At 53.3% G+C, this 22049-nt stretch overlaps 1 protein-coding gene across 1 annotated transcript; it reads left to right on the top strand.

Annotated features, from left to right (window-relative positions):
• Positions 1-2742: 2742 nt before the first annotated feature.
• On the top strand, positions 2743-20997 carry MAP1LC3A (microtubule associated protein 1 light chain 3 alpha). Its single transcript, XM_059481001.1, has 4 exons — positions 2743-2869; positions 12595-12650; positions 19168-19274; positions 19774-20997. Exons 1-4 carry the CDS (start codon positions 2830-2832, stop codon positions 19934-19936), a joined length of 366 nt encoding a protein of 121 aa, XP_059336984.1. The 5' UTR covers positions 2743-2829; the 3' UTR covers positions 19937-20997.
• Positions 20998-22049: the final 1052 nt, after the last annotated feature.

Here is a 22049-nt window from a genome sequence, read left to right on the forward strand (position 1 = left end):
CACCCAGGGATGGGGACTCCACCACCTCCCTGGGCAGCCATTCCAGAACTTTATCACCCTTTCTGTAAAAGCTTTTTCCCGATCGCCAACCTGTATTTCCCTTGGTGCAGCCTGAGGCTGTGTGCTCTGGCTGTGTCAGTGCTGCTGCAGACAGAGCCCAGCCCCAGCTGAGCACAGGCACCTTTCAGGAGCTGTGAGAGTGATGGGGGCAGCCCTGAGTCTCCTTTTCTCCAGGCAGAGCACCCCCAGCTCCCTCAGGGCTTCCTCACAGGGTTTGTGTTCCCAGCCCCTCTCCAGCCTCGCTGCCCCCTCTGGACACACTTGAGTGTCTTATTGTCCTTCCCAAACTGATTTAAGGTCCCTTACAAAGAAACCAGTCTGTGATTTATGTTTGATCTTGTCTTAGCTACTTCTCTAGGGGACGAAGATCTCACACCAAGAGAGGCTGGGCTAAGGTGAGCAGAGCTACACAAATCCTGGGACCCAGCAGCTGCAGGAGAAGCAGAAGCACTGGGGCTGCAGGGGCAGGAGCTCGGACACTGCCCTGGCCTGAGCATCAACACAGATCTGCTGGCAAAAATACACTTCCTTTACCAGGATTACAGGATTCCTTCAGGGAGATTTCCCTCACTGCTGTGGTTTCACAAGATCCAGGAGTGCTCCTTATCAGTGGTGCTACCCTGTGGAATGCTGGCATGTGGGAAGCTCCTTGATGATTCCAGGTCATGTTAGGACAGCTCACCGCTGCCTTAAACCTTTGACTGATTGGGGGAGAGGGGGGCTTGGATCTGGAATGCACTTCCTTAAATGAGGAGTTTTGCCAGTGACATCAGTAAGCCCAGGCAAGAGAGGCATTTATGTGTGCAGAATTGTTCAGGAAGCTGAGGGCTGAAGGAAGAAGTGGATAAATTAAATCAAACTTATTTGATCCACATCCCACTTCTGGAAGCACACTAACAGGCTGAGAAGCTCCAGAGCTTCTATAAAATGGAGGTTTTTCTCCTTTTCCAGGTGCCTGAATAATATTCTGTGGAATTATGGCCCCAGTCCTGCAATTAGGTCTGCATGGATAAAACCAGGGGCCCCATCACTAAATTGGAAAGACTTTCACATTCCTGTCACAGAAAAGAGGTTCACACTTTATAGCAACAGTAACAAGTCCCTTTGCTGAGGATGAAGTCTGTAAGGGTCATCACTTGCCATGTCTGATTCAACATTCCTGCTTTCCCTTCAGTATTCTCTGATTAACAGGACTTATATCAGAGATTAATATCTCTACTTGTATCTTAATTATGAAAGTGAATCTGAAGAGTTTATACTTTCTTACCAGTGTGTGATTGTTTAACTACTGCTTGGTCAAGGAAAATCCATTATATTGGCCATGAAAGTGTTTTCTTTCTTGGGTAAACTCAACAGGGAAACAAGAATATCTTCAGTTCTTGTTAAACGTATATTTGTTTAAATTGGTGACACAATAATTGTAGCAGTTCTTTCAAAACTGCATCTTTCATGTTTTGGGTTTTTTTTTTACCGAGGTTATACTTAATCCTTCAACATTTTGTGTTCACTCCTGCTTTGTGCCAATTCACTGTAACAAGGAGACACTGCTCCAAATGACACAGCTCCTGTTGTGGTGTGCAGTGAGGAGGGATATTGGACCTGGTGAAACACTGACGCTCTGTTTGCAGTTGTTTTTGATTCATTTACCAGCTCCAGAAATAGCTGCCCTATTTGTAGTTGTGCTGCAGGCCTTAATATATTCAGCATAGCCATGGCTGTGAATGCAGCAGGGAGAACAAGGGGCTCGTTAGCAGGAGATGATTGGGGTAGATGTGGGAATCACAAATGTTGGAGTGAGAGAGCAGTTTCTGTCCAGGTTTGTTGGCTGGAATCTGTGCTCCGAGCTGTTGTGGCTTCATCCCCACCCAATCCCTCCTTCTCCACCCTTCTCACAGCAGCCACATTTGCTGCCCAGAGCTGGCAGTGACACTTGGAAGGTGTTTGAGTCAAGATGTGCAGATGCCGCTGCAGGCCAGAGTCACGGACACCTCTGTGCTTTGAGCACCTCTGGAAACCCCAGCCCAGGGGTACTGCTGCTGCCTTAAGCAGGGCCCTCAGGTGCTCTGCTCCATCAGAAATGGAAAAAATGCTCCTGTTTGGGGACACCTCTGAATAAACCATCATGTCCCATTGGGAAATGGGGATGCTCTGCCACGGTGTTCCTATGGCACAGCATCCTCGTGTCACCAGCTGCTCTCTGCCATGTTGGGGCTTATAAAAAAGAGAGGGGCAGATAGTAATAGGACAATAGGGAATGGTTTTAGACTAAAAGAGCTGAGATTTTGATTGGATTAGGGGAGGAATTCTTCCCTGTGAGGGTGGCGAGGCTTTGCATAGGGTGCCCAGAGAAGCTGCGGCTGTCCCATCCTTGGGAGTGTCCAAGGCCGGGTGGGACAGGGCTTGGAGCAGCCTGGGACAGTGGAAGGTGTCCGTGCCCATGGCAGGGGTGGCACGGGCTGGGCTGTGGCCCAAACCCGGCGGTGGCTCCGTGCTGTCCGTGGCCCGGGCTTGACTCGGTGCTGCCCGTGGCTCGGTGCTGCCCGTGCCCCGGGGGTTGCTGGTGCTCTCCGTGGCTCGGTGCTCTCCGTGATCCCCGGGGTCGCTGCGGGGCCCGTCCGGGGCGAGCTCCGGGGTCGCGGGGATGGGTGGGGCCCCGGTCGGGCAAAGCCCCGCCCCCTATGGGCGGTGCCCGGTGACGTCACCGCCGCTCCGCCGCAGCCCCAGCGAAGACGGAGCCGCCCGGTCCCGGTGCCGCCCGGTCCCGCCGCGATGCCCTCGGACCGGCCCTTCAAGCAGCGCCGCACCTTCGGTGAGCCGGGACCGGCCGCGCGGGAGGGAGGGACAGACAGACGGACGGACGGACGGACGTAGGGATCTGCCCTGTGCCGCCCCCGCCGTGCTGCCCTGCGGGCCGGCCCCGCCCGGGCCGGGCTCGACCGCCGCGGGTCCCGGCGGGCGCGGCCGCGGGAGCAGCGGGGCCCGGGCCGGGGGCGGCGGTGCCGCAGCCGCCGCGCGGTGATGTCATTGTCATCCCGGCCGGGCCCGCTCCGGGGGGGCCGCGCCCGCCCCATCCCCGCCGTTCCCCCCGGGCCGCATCCCCGCCGCGTCCCTCCCGGGCCATCCCCGCTGTGTTCCCGCTGCTCCGGGGCACCGCCGTCACCGGGGCGCGGTGGCGGCCGCAAGGGGCCGTGCAATGCCCGGGACGAGGGGGTGGCCGGGGATCCCTTTTGGCTGTCAGAGCAGAAAGACCTCCCCAAAAATCGCCCCCCGCGCTCCCCATCCCTGCGGCCTCGGGCGGGTGTTGTTGCAGGGTGCCGCACGGAGTCAGTGATGGTTGTGGAGGCTCAGTGCTCACATCCTCTCCACCCCTTTGTCAGAGGTGCGTCCTGGGGACGCTCAGAAGGTGAGGAGGTGACTGTAGAAAGTCCCAGATTTTTATCTCCAGACCCGGTAGCGGGATCCGAGGAAACACCAACTGCTCTTTCCCTTGACCTTTGCCAGCTGGCGCAGGGAAAGGTGTGTGTTTCTGGCAGGTTAAATTCCTGGGGAAGGGGTAGCATTTGAGCTTTATTTGCTGTATAATGCTGAAATCAGTGTTTTTATGCCATAAAACCCCCTCATATTATACCAGAGACTGTCTGAATGTAGGTGAGGGCGTTTCCTACATGAGATTTAAAATTGGAGCTTTTGCCTGCTGAAAACTGCTGATCCAGGCCCTTGCTGCTCTCCTGGAAACTGTAAATATTTGGTATTTTATTGGCACAACCCTTCTGGCCTTGAATGCTTACCCAGCCCTCCCCTGCCATAGGACCGAGCCAAGGGAACACGCACAAACAAGAACCAGCCCAAGCCTGGGAGCTTGGGATCCTTGCTGGGAGCCTGCTGTGTTCTCCTAAGCTCTGTCTTAAAACCAGCAAAGTCTTAAACCAGCCCCTTAGTAACTACCTACTGTTAAACTGGTGAGAATCAGCTTATTATGGTTAAGAGGAGACGGGTTTGCCTTCGTGGATTGCTCAGACTTTCTTTGAGCCAGAAGGAAAACAAAATCTGAGGCTCAGAGCAGTTGAAAGCAAGCAGGATTAAAATAGCCCAGGAGGGACAGAGCGGGTGAGGGAGTTTGGTGCCGGCAACTGCAAGTGCTCCTTGTTTCTCTGTACTTTCCTCTGCCCTTTTGCTCTCTCAGCTGACTGGGCTGCAGAGCTGAGCCAGGAGGAGGAGGAGGCCTGGCAGCCCCCGCAGCTGCTCTGGGTCAGGGCTGGAATTACTCTGTTGGAGAAAGTAAATACGGCTTGTTTTTGTCTTTGAATCATTACACAACAGGAGCAGGAAGCGATTGTTTACAATGCAGTTGGAGAGGGCTGGAGGAAAACATCTCCAGCGATTCTGTACCCTCAGAATGGCTTGATTTTTAAGGCTTCAAAACTTTACAGAAATGGAAGGGTTCCAAAAAAACAGTGAAAAGGCAGAGTCAGGGCTATGGCTGTTTACAAAGGCACCCAGGCTCCAGTTTCATGGCAAGTGGCTGCCTTAGGTCTTGGGCTGCTGCTCCTCAGCAAAGATTCTGCTTTCTTCAATGCTTGTGTTCCCCCTTCTTGTATTTTTGGAATTTTTCTGTGGATTCCTTATGTTTGTTCATCTGCTTGGTCTTGGGTCTCTCCTGAGTAAAATTTCCTGATTTCTCTTCATCACTGTGAGGACTTAGAAGGGGACTGGCTGGGAAGCAGCAGGGGTTTGACCTGAGGTGTGTGGAGGGCACGGAGCAGTGACTCTGCCATGGCCTCAGGTGCTGTCCCTGGTGTCAGGTGAGCTCTGTGGGCCAGCCCTGGGCAGCAGAACCTCCTTGCTGTGAGTGCAGGGGGTAAATGTGGCAGCACCCTCTGCATCCATGTGCTGAACCCACAGGCTGAGGCGTGTTCAGATCTGTTGCAGGAGTCCAAAACAATTCCCAGAACAAAGCTGTAGTCTGTCAGAGGAACAGGCTGTCCTGGCAGTGCTGGGAGCGTGCAGCAGCCTGACGGCACCGCTGCGCTTCCCGAAAGGAACACGAGTCCTTGGGAGCCTTGTCCCACTGCTCCTGAGCAGGGTTTGCACTGGGCTGGCAGCAGCTGCCAGCTGTGTCCTCAGTGCAGCACAAACCAGTGTGGTGATGGACACAGGCCTGGATCCTGGGCTGGCTGGTGACCCAGAGCCCCTCGGTCCCGTGTCCGGCAGGAACAGAGGCTGGAGCACACCCACGTGTGTCTGCTGGCTCAGCTGGAGCCCCTGGCTTGCGGACAAACACAGAGGTTTGACCTCAGCCTCTGTGGACAGAGTGTTCCCATCCCAGGTTCCATCCTCTGGCAGATCTGCCCTTGGTTGGGGGAGCCAGTCCTCCTCAGAGGAAAGGCAGGGGTGGGTGCGGAGCAAATCCCCTCTTGGCTCTGGAGAGTGGCATCCCTGGGGGCTCACCCACTGAGAGACCAGCAGGGCCTGCACTGTCTGCCTCACACACCATCCTGGGCTTATCACAACAGTTCTGCTCCTTGATGGCTTGGGAAAACATCTGGATATTGATGTGAGAGCGGTCTGTGAGCCCTCGCTGGCCCTGGGCTGGTCTGTGGGTGTCTGTGCTCTGGGAGCTGGGGTTCCCTGAGAGGAGGATGCTGCTCCAAGCTGCTGCTTAGCTGCCTGTGTCTTGGATTAATTACTGAGGACATTCTGTGACTTGACTGGATGTGGGGGTCATTATCAGCGTTGAAGAACTGAACAGGCTTGCAGAACAAAAGCCAAACTGACATGTAGACCACAAATTTTGATTTTTTTATTATTATTCTTTTATATAACACAAGGTCCTGACTGGCAGCCAGGAATAATATAATCTGTGTGTTTTGTTCATTACTTAATTTTTTTTTCACTATAAAAACTTCAGATCTTCCTTTGAGCCAGAAGGGTGGAGACTGGTGAATGCAGGGTGGTGGGCCCTTGCCACCTCTGCCAGTGAGTAGCCATGAGCCATGGATAAGTCATGGCCCTTGGCTCTGGTGTTCCTTCTGTGGTCAGTCCCAGCAGGATCACAGCCAGGAGAGTCACCTGGGAGGTCTCACAGTGTGTCACCTGCTCGGGTGACATTCTGTGCCTGACTGGCTGTGTGTCAACACCACCAGCTCTGTCATGCTGTTGTTTGCTGCCTTTTGTCCTCAGAAGGTGCTTTAAGGCTGTGAGAGAAAATGCAGGAATGCATCCAAGACTCTGGTGTCTGGCATGTGTCCCCAGAGCAGCTGTGCATGTCCAGGCCTGTCTGTGCACAAACAGCAGGGAACTGTGCTGGGCAGAGGCTCCTGGTGCACGGGGGGCTGCACCAAAATACAATCCTGCCAGCAGGGCTGGGGCTTTCTTTGAGCAATCTGAAATGTCCTGAGTAAACCCTGAGAAATCTGAGAGTGTTCCTGCTGTCATGGGGATGGATGGGGATGGATGGGAAGGTTGTGCAGGTGGAAGGTCACACAGCAGGCAGAGGGAAACCCTGGCACAGCCTCCCCAGGGTACAGAGGGAACTTGCTGTTCCTTTACCAAAGATAGTGAAATGTGATTAAATGTTGAGCAAAAAAGCAGCTCCTTATCTGAGACTGTGATGTAAATCCTCTGTTTGCCATCCTGACATGACACAGAAGGTGCTGCCCATTTCCCCCTCAGGCTCAGAGGGGGCAGTGAGTTTTTTAAGCTGTTTGGGTGATTGGAGGTCCAGTGCTCATCCTGCACAGCCCATGGCAGGGGTGGATCACAGAATCCCAGAATGGTTTTGTTTTGAAGGGGCCTTAAAGTCCATCCCATTCCATCCCACCCCCTGCCATGGCAGGGACACCTTCCACTGTCCCAGGCTGCTCCCAGCCCTGTCCAGCCTGGCCTTGGGCACTGCCAGGGATCCAGGGGCAGCCCCAGCTGCTCTGGGCACCCTGTGCCAGGGCCTGCCCACCCTCACAGGGAACAATTCCTGCCCAGTATCCCATCTAACCCTGCTCTCTGTCAGTTTAATGCCAATCTGCCTTGTCCTGTCACAGTGGTACTGTACAACCAGAGGACAAGTGTCTTGACGTTTATTTAGAGTTCACAGTTGTGGTGTGGCTCTGCTTGATCACAAGCTGAGCCTTATTGTGATTTGCCAGATGCAAATGCTCATTCCTGGAGCCAGGCTCAAAATCATACTCCTGTTACACTTTTAAACTGCTAAGAAAAATGAAGCTGTTTCCTCTTTGTGTCTTAAAATCCATTTTCAAGCTCTGTTCTGGAGCCAGGAAGATTGGGAATTTTTGCAAATGAATGCTGAGATGCTTCTGCAGTGACAGGGCCCAAGAACCTGGCACTCCAAAATCCCCCCAGACACTGCACATCTGGTATTATTGCAGCTGTAGTGATGGGATGGAGAGCCATGAAGACAGAGCATCCACTGCTCCATGTTTATGCTGGTAATAACTTCCAGGGACAGTGGAGCTTCAGGCTCCACCTATTCTGTCATGCAGAGATATGTTTTTTATCAGTTCAAAGCTTTTAGGTTCAGGGCAGTGTAGGTTTGGTCCTGAGTCATTTCTTCTGTCTGGAGCACCCAGCTTTGCAGACAGACAAATAAAATAAACCTGGCAGTCAGAATCACTGTCAGGTCTGCAGTGCTGCTGTCCTGGGTACCCTCCGGGGTGCTGAGGACCTGCCCTGGGCACAGCCTCCTTCCTTCCTGCATGTGGGATCTCCTCTCACTCCTCCCGCAGCACCACTGGCCTGAGAAGGAGCACTGGGCAAGGACAGGTCAGGTCAGGTGCTGGGTGAGCCACACACACTCACAATTTGGGTGTTTCCTGGTGGTTAGAGGTGTCTGGCCTTAGGGTGGTGTGATATTACAGAAATAGTCATTGATGTTCATCTGGAATGACCTGCATAACTGGCCTGTGTCTCCAGCCCTTGCCAGCTCATCCCACACACATCCTGATTTCAAACCATCCAATTCCTGTAGCAGCACTCTGCCCTGGGACTGACCACAGCAGCTTCTTGAAGAAACACGTTCATTTTTGCATCTGCCTCAAATCTCAGGCAGATCCCTCTCCGGGCTGGCTGGCAGGGTGTTGTGTGGATGGCAGGGAGAAGTCACAGGGCTGGAGGTGCCAGGGATGTGTCTGTGCCCTCTGGAGCTGTGGCACTCAGGGAGGGGCAGCAGCTCCTGGCTGATTTCTGCTCTCTGCTCTCTGCCCTGCCCAGCTCAGGAGCTGTTGATCTGCACACTGCTGACGTTTCCAGGTGGTATTTGATCTTAGTGGTGTTTTCTGGTCAGGAAAACACCATTCCTGCTGGTCACAGGCAGCAGGGCCTCTCCCTGTCATCCATCTGCTGCCTTGGGGCAGCAGCAGGGCCTGAGCACTGCTTGTCCAGAATCCCTGGAAAATGGTGCCCCTTATGCAACAGCGCTGTTGGAGGACTTGCCATGTGTTTTCCTTCTGTCCCACCATCTGTAACTTTTGTCTGCTGAGGCTCTTTTGCATCCAGGACTGTCCTTTCATCCCGTGCCTGCACAGCACCCAGCACAGCAGGGACCTGGCTCCCGTGGCCAGGGCTCCTGGGCACAGCTGATAACAAAGGTTAATGTTTGCAAAGTGTGCCTCAAAATTTTCCACTGTTCTCCTGAAGCGCCGAAATGACCTCACCCTGCATTGCCATGGGATACACTGTGTGCTCGCATCTTTTGGAGCACAGCTTGGGAAGGACCTCAGTCAAGAAAACAGCCAAGATTCTGGTGTTTTGGGCAATTTGCAAGCTTTGCTGTTGGTACTTAACAGTTGAAACAGCACTTGGAGGAGAAATAGGCAATTTCCCGGCATATGCAATGCTACAAAAATACTCCTGACTTTCAATAGGCCCTAGCAGAGAAGTTTCCCTGGGAAAAAACAATAAAATTGTGTGGTTTTTATTGTGCTGCCATGTTGAGATCTGCCACCCTGGCACTGGGGACAAGGCTGGCTTCCCTCAGGGCAGGGATGTGGTGCCCACAGCTGGAGCAGGGAAGGATGGGGCTGTTCCCTCTCATGCAGGTCAGTGGGAGCAGCAGGAGCCTGGAGCCCTGAGATGCTGCACTCAGGGCTGGTGTTGTGCTGCACTCAGGGCTGGTGTTGTGCTGCCCTGGCAGCCAGGAGGGACCAGAGGAGAACATGGATGAGGACAGGGCTGTGCAAACAGCTCTGGTTTGCTCTGCACATTGGCTAGGGATTAACTGTGGCCAGGTGCTGCAGGGATGGGGAAAGTCTCAACTTCAGCACAGTTTGGGAGAGCTGCAGGAGGAGAAAGCTTGTAAGGTCAGGTCTGTTGTGTGTGAATGTGAGAGTGCCAACACTGCAGGTGCTGGGGTGGGGGGATCCTGCCTGTCCTCAGCACTGTGGGGGCTCCACTGCTGGGCTGGCACCTCCTGCCAGGTTTCTCTAAATGCCTTTTAACCATTTTCTCTGTGTCCCTGTGACTTAGGTTACACTGCACAGACACTGAATTAAGGCTGGTATTTATAGCTGCTCCTGCTGTGTGATGTTGGTGCTTCCATGAGTCACAGGCTCCACCTCTGGCTCCCACCCCAGGCTGAGGAGGGTGTGGGTGACCATCAGACCATCACTGTCTCCTGCTGGAGATCCCTTGGATGTGAACACCTGGGTGCACAGGAATCACTGAGGGATTGATGCAGCTTTCCTGATTGCCAAGCCTGCTTCCTTGGCTTTCCCAGGCTAGGATGGGACAGAGTGTGCTGTTTAGCAGTGCTTCAGGTGTCCTGGACACTTCTGCCTGTAGATTCAGGAACCTGAGCACCTTAGGTGGGATTGCTCTCAACTGCCTTCCTAGTGGAGTTCCTGAAGTGAGCAATTCCAGAGTGCAGTGCTTGAGGTGTTTGTAGTTGCAATCCATGAACCTGCTGGAGGGATGCAGCAGCCCCTGGAGTAAAGCAGCACCTGCTGCCATTGCCCTGTGTCACCTGCAGATCAGCCTCCTGCCACAGGCTGCCCTGAGGTCAGGGAGGTGTGAATACCCTGGGCCTGCAGCCAAAGGGAGCAGCTCCTGGGCATGGGGCAGGTTTCAAAGGCTGGGACAGGGGAGCTCCCACTGTGGCCCCGCAGCCTTGAGGGCAGCTGAGAGCTGTGTCACTGGTGTCTTGTGCCCTTATTCCTCCTGAGCACAGAGTCAGAAAGAGCTGGAAGGATCTTTCTGCAGCAGCCACTCTCTGCCCAGGGCACCCCATCTACTCGCCGTGGGGACAGAGGACTGCACCCCATCTGCTCCCCATGTGCTCCCAGGGCTGGGATCCTGGGGCACTGATGTGCAGCTGGAGTGATGATGGACCCTCTTCCTCTCTGTGTGGCACCATTTTCAGTGCAATGGGCAGGAGGCACCTCTGTTCCCACTGTGTAAATGGAGGTGCTGATGGCTTCTGTCACCTTGTGCTGCAGCTGGTGATGCCTCCAGGGAGCAGGGAGGGTGTCTGGTATGTGGCTGCCCTTTGGCACATGCAGCCTGGGCCAGCTGGATGTCCAAGATTACCTTCATTTACTAACCATGATAACATGCCTTCAGCAAATTCCTTCTCTGACCCTTCTCACAATTACCTGCATTGTTGGGGCTTCTGTGCACACAGCCCTGAGATCTTGCAGGGCAGCTCGTGGTGTTTAGGAAGCTCATGCACATGACAGCATGGAGAGAGAAGCAGGCTGGGGTGACACCGAAGCCAGCATGACTGGCCAGATGTGAGGACACAGCTCTGCAGGCTCTGTTAGCACCCACAAGTCTGAGCTGGCTGCAGTCAAGCTGCTGCAATTTCCATGGTGATCAGTGCTGTCCAGCTGAGCTCTGGATCTCTGCAGCCTTTTGGATTCTCCATCCTGGACACAAGTGACAAGTGGGAGTGGGCTCTGTGGGCTGGGTGCTGTGGGCTGGGTGCTGCTGGCACCGTGCCCTTCAGCACTGCCAGGGAGGTGTCTCTGTGCCAGTGTCACGTTGCTGTTGATGTCTCTGTCACTCCCCGGCTGCTTGGTACCTCAGGGGAAAATTGTCTGTATCACAAGGATGACTCTGGATCCCTGGAGCACTGGATTGGATGAAAAGGAAACATGAGAAGCTGCATCTTCAGTCATAAAACCCAAAATAAATATGCCTGAATTTTTAATGAAATCTAAATAATCTTGCTCTGTGTTGCTTGCCTATGGAGTCCTACAGAATAAAAGATCTAACAGCTCCTAGCAGAGTGGTATTTTCCTCTCAGAGGAGGCAGAAATGGGGCTCAAAACTTTCTATGATCTGGTGATTTTGTAGTCTTGTGGCTTTTAAAGAAACTCCAGTTTCTTCCCAAGGTCTTATCTAGCCAAATTCAACATATAAGCAATAAAGTTTTATTGAGTGCTCAGAGGAGAAATTATCAATATTTCTGAGGTGAAAACACTCATGCATTTACCCAGCCCTCCATTCTCCCAGTGGGCCATGGGGAGCTGGGGCTGGGCTGGGCTGGGCTGGGGCTGTGCTGGGTGTGGCAGGATGATCCTGTGATAGATCCTGCAGTACCCAGATCTCCTTTCTAGGCAGTGCTCAGTCAGATCTTCACCCCTGGCTTGGTTTCTGGGCATTTCAGGTGCAGGCTGTGAAGCACCTCCCAGAGCAGTGGCAGTTCAGGAGCAGGACAGGTCTGTGGTGTCCCAGGAAGAGCAAGCACAGAGAGAACATACCCTGGTCTGGCTCTGCTTCTTCTCTGCTTTCTGCTGCTCCGGGGTGTGGGAGGAGGAGAGCCCTCTGGTAAAGCAGTGAGGGCTGTGGGAAGGGCTTCTCCTGTCAACTGGAAGAGTGCACAAGCTTTGCTGCCTGTTGCGTGTGTCAATAAACTCTGGAGGAAAATGGAATAAAAATAGAAAGTGTGAGAACAACTGCAGGAAAAGTCTTTCTGCATGTGGGTCATCTCCGTGCTTCAGGTTTTCCTCCTGCCTCCAGGCCTGGCAATGTCAGGCCAAGAGCTGTTGTAGCTGTTGCACAGCTCTGTGCTAGGGCAGGAGTCCTCCTTGGCTTGGTGCAGCTCTTGTGGAGCCAGGCTCTGTGCCAGGGAGTGCTTGGAAGTGAGCAGCAGGCAGGAGGAAATGGCTGGAGAGCTGTCCCTAGCTGGAGAACTGTCCCTCTGGGGGAGGCATCCAGGAGACACAATGAGCACAGTCCCCAGAGCTGTGCTCTGCCCTGCACCCAGGAGCTGCACGTGCCTAGGGTGGATTTAAGTGAATTTTGTGATCTTTATGGTGTCCTTTCACTTTCCTGATCCCAGGTGTGCTGCCCAGGTTTAGCAGGCAGTGTCCCAGCCTGGGGTGGCTGAGCCCATGAAGGGTTGGTCACTGGAGCTGACACCTGGCACAGCATGCTCACAAAAGGCCTGGGGAGCAGGATATGCATTCCTTGGAAAATGTCCCTCTCTGGGTCAGGCTGTGGCTGGCAGGGTGGGCCCCTCAGTTCCGCTTGCCCTACCCCACAGGTGTTTCTAACTTGATTTCTTCACTTCTCTCCCTCCAGCGGATCGTTGTAAAGAAGTGCAGCAGATCCGAGAGCAGCATCCAAACAAGATCCCAGTAAGTGAATTGTTCTCACTCTTCTTGTCAGGCTTTGTTCTCAGGACCCCTCTGTGCTCCTGGGTGGCCTCCATGGAGCTTGCAAAGCTTTGCTGCCTGGAATCAGCAGAGGATGGTCCCCACGAGCCTGCAGTGCCCCGTGTGTGCCAGCTGCCCAACAGCAGCTGTGTTCTCTGCATGCAAAGCACAGCTCCAAAGCTCCACGCTGCCCTGGAGGCAGGGGGCTGATTTCATCTCAAATCTATTTCCAGGCAAGTGCAGTAGGAGAAGACTCTGAAATGGCTTTTGTTTTGGCTGTAGTAGCTACCTGATTTGTCCTGGATAGCCTGGTAAGGATTTCTCTGCCCAGAGAAAGGAGTGTGGGCTGATCTTCACTGCTCTGAAAGCACAGAGTCTCTTTTAGGATCATTCAGAGCCATTCTGTGCTGTCCCAGCACCTGTGGTTGACAGGCACAGGTGAGACAGCATGAGCTTGCAGTTCTTCCTGCCCATGTCACACCTGATATGTTGAGTTGCTCTTTGGCTGAGTCTGCTTTTGAGTTCCTACCTGAGTGTTTGCTTCTCTTCCTGAGAAGATGGAGAACTTAGAGGAACATCCTGTTCCTAGAAGTGTCCAGCACCAGGTTGGACAGGGCTTGGAGCAGCCTGGTCTAGTGGCAGGTGTCCCTGCTCACCTTTAAGGTCCCTTCCAACCCAAACCATTCCATGATTCAATGAAGTTATGTACTTGGGGCTTGCTCAGCTTACTATTTGCTGTATCACAGCATCAATGACCAGAAAGACAGGATTCCTAGTTCAGCTCCCTCTCAGTGCTGGATGAACATCAACCTTGTCTTAAAATTGTACGCTATCAGCATTTGGCCTTCAAGACTGAATGTCTCAAACTGCTCTGGCCCATCTCAGTCCTCTTCTGTCTCATTCGTGTTTTGTTTTTAGCACAGTGTTTTCTAGCCAGAAGAATTCTTTCTTGTCCTCTCCTCTCCTCCCACCAGCACTGTGGTGTTCATGTGATGTTCACGTGTTTCCAGCTCAGCAGGGCAGGGCTGCCCCTCACAGCACCCTGGGCCAGTGCTCCAGTTTGTCAGCACATTGATTACCTCTGCTTTTAATGTGGTTTCAATGGCATTAGACTGGCTCTGCATTTCTCCAGAGCTGTGGCAGAGCTGACTGCAGTGCATTCAGGCTCTGGCTGTAAGGCCAGGCTAGAAATGAGTTGTACATAAAATGCACACATGTGCACGTATCAGGTGCCTGCATACAAATGTGTGTTGCTTGGGGGATGGACAGAAGGAGCAAGAGCTGTGCATCCACAGGCAGAGTTCTGTAGCATTACTGGGACATGGTGGGAGAGCTCCCATGGCTGGAGGGCTCTTTGTGTTGGGGTCAACACCAGAATGCAAGTTTTGCTGGAGGGTTAGAAAGAATCAGGTGGTGAGAAGGTCTACGAAGGCTCGTGGGGCCCAGCTGTGTTTGTGTCACTGCTGTCTCTAAAGGCCTGGTCCCTGTTGGAGCCCAACACCAGCTTGGTGCTGTCTCTCCTGTCCCAGGGAGGTTTCAGGGCAGTGGTCAGAGCCTGGTGCAGCAGGGCGGTGTGGGCACTGCTATGGTCCAAGCACTGCAGACTCATCACTGTGGGAAGGTCTTGGTGATCTGTGAGAGACAGGAGCTGTGTTCTTCAAGTGCTTGGCTTCCCTGGAGAGGCCCTTGGAATCAGCAGAGGGGTCTGAGCCCCCAGCCAGGGCAGTGAGGGAGATCCAAGGTCACACCCTTAGTGCTGACAGAAACCACAGCAAAGCTGTGCAGCACCTGCTGCCCTCCTGCATCTCCAGTTTCCAGCCAGAGTCCTTGGGCAAGTCCCTTTGGCTTTGAGAGGGGGCCAGGAGGGTTTGAGAGGACATGGCCTGGCCGTGTGCCCAGGGAAGAGCTCATCTCTCCTGTTTCCATGAGGGAACTTGCAGGGAAAGCTGAGGAAGGGGCTGACGTGGAGTTCTTTGCTTCTGTTTCACGCAAGGCTCATCCCAGGCTGCCCCCCTGGCACGTGCAGCGAGGACAGCAGGAGCCAGGTCCCCTGTCCATGCCAGGGGCTCCTGTGCTGTCCCTGCAGGCCCAGAGCTGCCTGCTCTGGCAGGAGCTGCTGACCACAGGCACACCTGCAGGCAAGGTGAGATGGTTGTGTTGGCAGCAGGGGCTGCTCACGCTCTGCTCTGCTGGGAGGAAATCTCCAGCTGCTCCTCCTTGGGAGTCAGAGCAAGCAGAGACCTTCAGCCTTTCCACTGGGACCCCCATCCACAGCTTCAATATGTTTTCAAAATCATTTCTGTCCTGTTAGAGGACAGGGAGCCTGTGCCCCTGCACTGTCCCTGCCTCTCTCAGCCCCAGGGACCTTTCTGGAGATGATTGAACCCTCAGAGAGTCTGACATTGCTGGGGAGCAGCTGGTGCTGGGCAGCAACGGGAGCAAACCCCTTCCCAAAGCCCTGCAGTGCTAAATCCAGGCAGGCCTGGTGAGGGCAGGGAGGGCTGAGGGGGAATTTGGGCTCTGTTGGGTTCATCTGGGCACCCACAAAGGAGCATGGAGAGACAGTGGCAGCTGGGATGTCCCACATAATGCCCTGGCCTGGCACAGGGGTGGGTGGAAACCCAAAATATGGACTCAGAGGAAGGGACCCCCTTCTCTGGGCTCCTGGGAGTGCTTTTCTGGGGAGCTGCAGATCCAGTGTCCAGCACTGACATGACTCTGGATGGATCAACACCAGAGCACCTTTGTGACTGAGGGCTGCTGTGTCTGGTGCCACTAAAGCACCTGCCAGAGGGGACAGGGTGGGACTGGTGCAGGCTGTGCTGGTGTGATGTCTGTGTCAGTCTGTGCCTGGCTGTGGATGTCAGCCAGGTGTTGCATACACACATTTGAGCCTCTGTGCCTGCTGGGAATGCCTTCCCAGCCTCACTCCTGCTTAGACCTTGCCTCTGTTGACCCCCACATCTGGCCATATTCCCTACCAGCCTCCCTGTCCATCTCTGCAGACAAAGGCTGTATTCACAAACACTGTCCAAGCCCCTTTGCAGCAGGACCAGGACTTCAGGCTCTGCCCTGAGTGTTTCCCCTCCCCACCTGTGCCCACTCATGGTTTCTGCAGAGATCTGTGGTGGTTCCCTCTGCAAGAGCAGGTGTCCCATGCTGAGGAAGGCCTGGCTGGAGGCAGCAGCTTGGAAGAGGATATGGGCTGGGAGGTGGCTGTGCACTCCCTCCCTGGGGCCACAGGAGTGTAACTTTAGCATCTGATCATGCTTTTCCCTCCAGGGCTAGACAAGAACGTTTTGTCCATTGGCCACCTGTTCTCTTAGCTGGGTTACCCAAATAGCAGCTCATGTTCTGGGAACAGAAGCTCTTGGAGTTGTTCTACATGAGAGGCTCGGTGTCTGCTCAGAGCACAAGGCAGCTGCTGCTCCAGGAGCCAGGACAGCCACTGCATCCCATTCTTGGGTTAATCTAAAGGTGGTTCCTCTTGGGATGGAACTGGCTGGTAATGAGAGACACCAGCCTCTGGTCCTGCTCCTGTGAGAGCTGAGGCACCATCCAGGTGTGCAGGGCCCTCTCTGCAGGTAAAGGGGGATATACAAACAGCTGCTGTGTCACTGCTTCTCCGTGCAAACCAAAAAGCTGAGGGGCCACTGCTGCCTGTGTTTCCCAGCAGATCCCTGTCTGTGGGGTTGGGAGTGCTCAGCCCCTCAGGACTCCTCTCCCCACAGACAAAACACTCACCTGTCGCAGACATCTTTTATGGAAAATCCTTTCCTTAGGATTTTTTTCTCCTGAGAAGCTGAGAGACCTCAGGAACAAAATGTAAACAATGGTTATCTGCTGCTGTGGAATGCAACAGGGTGCATCTGTGATTGGCCCATGTTGGATGTTTGTAATTAATGGCCAATCACAGTCAGCTGGCTTGGACAGAGAGCCCAAGCCACAAACCTTTGTTATTATTCCTTCCTATTCTATTCTTAGCCAGCCTTCTGAGGAAATCCTTTCTTCTGTTCTTTTAGTATAGTTTTAATGTAATATATATCATAAAATAATAAATCAAGCCTTCTGAAACATGGAGTCAGATCCTCGTCTCTTCCCTCATCCAAAAACCCCTGTGAACACCATCACACTCACCTGTGCTTGTAAGAGTCAAGTTGAATGCAGCAGGATGGTTCTGCTCATCTTGTCCTCCCTGTGCCCTCCTTGCAGGGACGGAGGGCCATTAACAGCTTGGTGGGGGATGTCCCAATGCATGATTTACTCTGTTGCAGAAAGGGTTCTTTAATCAGATCCTCCTTTGCCCATGAGGGCTGCCTGGTGTTCGTTCACATGCTGCTGGCCCGGGTGTTGGGCTCCCCTTTGGTGAGATTTGTCCAGGGTATGTGGGAACCCAGAATATCCCTCTGGCTGTCCAGGATGGCCAGGACCTTGCCAGGGGGCTCAGAGACCCTGGCACAGAGCCCAAAACACCTGTGGGTTTGATTATGACCCATGGAGCAAATTACCAACCTTCTATGAAGATCAGCAAGCCTCAACAGTTTAAGAATAATAGTGAAGTTATCATGGGGTGAAAAAGTAGATTTTGGGGTTTCTGGTATGGGGGTTCAGGAGGCAAGATGGAGGGAACTGGGCATGTCCAGCCTTTCTCCTTCTTCTTCTTCTTGGCCTCCATCTTCTGCTGTGATGATGGCACTTACAGATTGGTTTAGAGTAGAAGCTCACTGTCTAACATAGGTGATGGGTATTGAAAACTAATTGTAAACATTGTATATGTAGTTTTTAGTATAAAGACATAACACTGCCCCGGGGGCAGGCAGAGTGCCTGGAACTGTCCTGCTGGATGAACCTTGGCAGGGCAAGAGAAAGTTTTTTATAGATAAAATACAATAAACAACCTTGAGACCGAGAAATGAAGAGCCCTGACTCCTCCTTCAAGTGCTGGGCTGGGAAAAGAGACTTTCCAACTTTTCTCGGGGTCACTGTGACCAGCGAGAGATCCTGACAAGGGCGGGCTCTGCAGAGGCTGTTTTGGTGCAGAGCCCCAGCAGGGCCCCTCACCCCTCTGTGGTTGGTGCCTGCAGCCCAGCCTGTCCCACCAGCCTGGGGCTCCTCAGCCATCCCCAGCTCCGGGGCTCCGCTCTGTCCCAGCCGGGGGCTCTGACCCACCTCGGGGGGAGCCGGGCACGGGTTCCACTGCTGCTGCTGCTGCTGCTGCTGCAGAGGCTGAGGTGCCAACACGGGATCAGAGGGAAGGGAAATCCGTGTTCCCAGGGGTTCTCTGGTCCTTCTGGCTCCGCAGAGCCATCTCCTGGGGATCCTCCTCTCTGCACCCTGCTCCGTCCCTCTGCTGCCAAAAGCCATTTGCAGCTCTCGAGTACTTTTGGAAAGGACCTGGGAAAACAAATTCTGGCAATTCCTTGCCTTGTAGTGAAAAATAATGTTCAGTCTCAGGTGAGAGAGGATAATGGACTGATGGATATTCAAGAGTCTCTCTGTGGGGAAATCAGCAGGTTGCTGGAGAGATGTGAGAGAGCAGCACTGCAATGGGAACATACTAAGCTATACATTCTTTACTTATTTTCATTTTTCTTAGAAGTACATTCCCTATTTTAACTTCCTGCCACTTTATTTCTCAGAATACAATGGTACATTTCCAGGCTGGTTTAGAACAGCGATTGTAGCTATCAGCAAACAGCTTCACAGAAGAAAATCATTAACTATAATAGCAGGAAAATGGATCAGAAATCATCATTCAGCCATTTCAGAATGTAGGGATGGTTAGAACTTTTCCAATCAAGATGTCTGGCAGAGGGGGACAGGCTGGGTTGTCCCTGTGGTGGCACCATGCAGGAGTGCCTGGGAAGCTCAGTGCACAGCTGGGGTGGCCCTGGTTTCTGATCCTTCCCAGAGTCTGGCTGTTAACATAAGGAGTGGGACTGGTGAAATCCAAACCCCCCTTTCTGAAGGAATGCCTGAGTGGCTTCACTGGGACTTCTGAGAACTTGAGAACTGCTTGCTTGGGAATATCCACAGCTGTTCCTGAGCAGGAAGAGGGATGCTGAATGGCAGCAGGAAGGAAACTGCATCATGAGCTGTCTGTAGCTCAAGCCAGCAAAACCTGTGGGTTTGGTCAGTCAGAAAGTGATGTTAAAATATTTCACTCCTCTTCAGATGTCCTGCATGCCAGAGTACAGAATATGTATCAGTCCAGTGGTGCCCACTGTTTCTCAGCCTGTCAGAGCACTTGGTGCTTTAGTTCATTGTTCTGGACACTGTTCACTGCCTGCCTCAGGCACAGGTGATGGATGAAGAGCCATCTGCAGCCAGCCTGGTGCTCAGTGCTCATGTCCTTTTTTTGTTTTGTTTCTTGTGAGAGTGAAGCAAAGTGAGGCTGTACCTCAGCTTTTCTACCCATGCTAGTTGGATTTGTATCTGACCTTGGGACCAGTGTGGGGCACTATGAACATGACTAATCCTGCCCTTGACTTTCCCCCAGGTCATCATTGAACGCTACAAAGGGGAGAAACAGCTGCCAGTGCTGGATAAGACCAAGTTCCTTGTCCCAGACCATGTCAACATGAGTGAATTGGTAAAAATAATCCGGTGAGTGGGGTTAGTGAGCCTGTCCTTGCCCATAGGCCACTCACTGCAGGGTGCTGGGGTGAGGGTGAGGCAGCTGCTGAGGGCAGGGATGGGGATGTGGCAGCCCCAGCATCCTTGGGTGTGGTACAGGCTGTTGTGGGGGGCAGGGGAGGGCAGGTTCTGAGCGCCTTGGGAAGGGCTGGGGTCTCTCCCTCAAGGGGCACTCATGAGCAATGAAGGGATCCCATCCCCTCTTTTTATTCTTCAACTCAGAGGGAAGAGGCCCCTCTGCTTTGTCCTTACTAGCCCTTGGAGTAGGAGGGCTTTGCAGAATCCTGGCTCAGGAGGCCTTGGAGCCTCGGGTAGCTCAGATTCATGGACACCATGTCCTGAGGGGTGGGAGCAGGTCCAGAGGAGGCCCTGGCTGTGCAGGCCTGGCCCCAAGGGCACAGCATTGCTGGGGAGGAGGAGCAGGCAGTGAGGGCGCCCACCCTGCCCTGACTCTGACCTTGCCCCACAGGCGCCGCTTGCAGCTGAACCCCACCCAGGCCTTCTTCCTGCTGGTGAACCAGCACAGCATGGTCAGCGTGTCCACCCCCATCTCGGAGATCTACGAGCAGGAGAAGGACGAGGATGGCTTCCTCTACATGGTCTATGCTTCCCAGGAGACCTTTGGCTTCTGAGGGCTGCTGACAGTCGGCATGTGGAGACAGATGAACTGTGGCACAGAGGCCCCTGGCCTCGGAGGACAACGCAGCCAGAGGCTCACGAGAGGGGGGCTGTGCTGACCCCCTCCCTGTCACCCTCCCTGTCACCCTCCCTGTCACCAAAGAGGCTCGTGGCGCGTGTTGGACTCGCACAACCCCTCCCCTGTGTAGGTCAGTCCTGCTCCCCCAGGCGCCCGCCCAGGTGTGTGACACCCCCAGCCAGCCCCGCAGACCCCGCTGGGGCCTGTCCCCCTGTCTCTCTGTCCCCCTGTCTCTCTGTCCCCCTGTCTCTCTGTCCCCCTATCCCTGCGCTGCTCTCGCTGTGCTGTGTGTGCTCTGCTGCTGCCAGACCCGCTGGGCCGCTGTCACCCAGCACAAGGGGAGCCTCCTCTCCCCAGGCACTCACAAAGGGCAGGAGGTCTGCAGAAGCAGCTAACAGATGTTACCATTGCTCCCGAGTTTTAATTGATTTTAATTACACCCATATCAGATTCTTGGTGCTACTGAGTAGATGTAGGCGTCTCTATAGGACTGTGGATAATGTATATCCTTTAGATTTATTTTATTGGTTTGTTTGTTTGGTTTGGTTTTTTTTAGGGATAGATTGGAATGGGGAGAGGGGGAAACTTTCCTGTATTCTGTAGGTAAATAAATCAGGCTTCATTGCACTTTAAAGCATAATAGATGTCAGAGTGGAATTTTCTTTTAATTTATACAGGTTTGCCATCTATAGTGCTGCTCCTCTGTTGACTGTTGTACCTAGATTATCTTGTTTCTTTGTTTTTTCTAATAAAATTGATTTCCCTTCTCTCTGTCTCCCCATTGCATGCAATTTTTCACTCTCGCTGTGTCAAGGAGTTCACTGAAGGAATGTACTGATTTATATTTGCTATGTTCCTGTCCCTGTTCCTCGTGTATTATACCAAAAACATGTATATGATAAAATCCCCCCCAGTTTAATCTATACAAAGGTATATATATATATATAAAAATATATATATAAAATAAACATAAATTCAAGTTGTGTCTTGTAAGAATGTTCTGTTTCCATCTCATTTGTCTGTGTTAATGTCTCTGGTATATCAAATGTGATGTGTGTTCCCCTTGTTCACTGGTGTGTGTGTACCTGGCCAGGCTTCTGAGCTGGTTAAAAGAGCAGCTGGTTGGGATGAGGGGCTGGGACAAAGGGGGAAGATTGGTTTGGAGAACAGAGCACTGGATAGTGACAGGAAACATGGTTGTCCTTGCCCTACCTGTGTAGAGTCTCTTGTCCTTTGATTAAACTTCCTTATCTGGGAAAAAAACTTGAGGTGGAGGCATTTGTAAAGTTTGTTTTTAAGGGAAGCTTTGAGCAGCGCAGGAAATTGTGGCTTATCCTGAACCCTCCATCAGACTTTTCTCCAGGCTAAGGCAGGGGCTGATGGACCTTGGGCTGGTCAGTGTCTCCCTGCTCCTCAGCTCACTCTCCTTCCTTTACACTGCCCAGCAGAAAAGGGTTTGGGCACTGAAAAGACTTAGGGCTTGCCTGAGTTGCAGCCCACACTAGCCTGATGGTGCCACAGCTCCCTAGGCTGGCATGAGGGGCTGATGATACCACCAGGCTCCTGCTCCCACAGAATCCCAGGATGGGTCAGGCTGGAAAGGACCACAATGGCTCATCTGGTCCAACTTCCCTGCTCAACAGGTGTCATCCCAGAGCAGGTGGCACAGGATTGTGTCCAGACAGTTCTGGAATATCTCCGGTGAGGGAGACTCCACACCCTCTCTGGGCAGTCTGTTCCTGTGCTCAGTCTCTGAACCGGAAAGAATTTCTTCCTCATGTTCAGGTAGAACTTTCTGGTTAAGGGTTTCTGCCTGTTGCCTCTTGTCCCATTGCTGGGCACTGCCGAGCAGGGCCTTGCTCCAGCCTCTGCCTCTTTAAATATTTGCACACGTTGATGAGGTGAATGCGGGACACGCGTGCCTTGAGGGACCCCGGGCTGCAGGCAGGGACAGGCGAGGCAGCCTCGGCAGGAGCGGGACCCGTGCGAGGCCCTGCCCGGCCCTGTGGGGAGCAGCGCCTGCAAAGCCACTTCGGCCTCTCCGTTCT

Source organism: Ammospiza nelsoni, chromosome 12 (genome assembly GCF_027579445.1).
Source record: "Ammospiza nelsoni isolate bAmmNel1 chromosome 12, bAmmNel1.pri, whole genome shotgun sequence".
NCBI classification, from domain to species: Eukaryota; Metazoa; Chordata; class Aves; order Passeriformes; family Passerellidae; genus Ammospiza; species Ammospiza nelsoni.

Bases quoted from the DNA above. Each gene is read 5' to 3' on its own strand.
- MAP1LC3A (XM_059481001.1), top strand. From the start codon at position 2,830: ATGCCCTCGGACCGGCCCTTCAAGCAGCGCCGCACCTTCG. The intron at 2,870-12,594 runs GTGAGCCGGGAC...CTCTCCCTCCAG, and splicing joins CAAGCAGCGCCGCACCTTCG to CGGATCGTTGTAAAGAAGTG. The intron at 19,275-19,773 runs GTGAGTGGGGTT...CTTGCCCCACAG, and splicing joins GAATTGGTAAAAATAATCCG to GCGCCGCTTGCAGCTGAACC.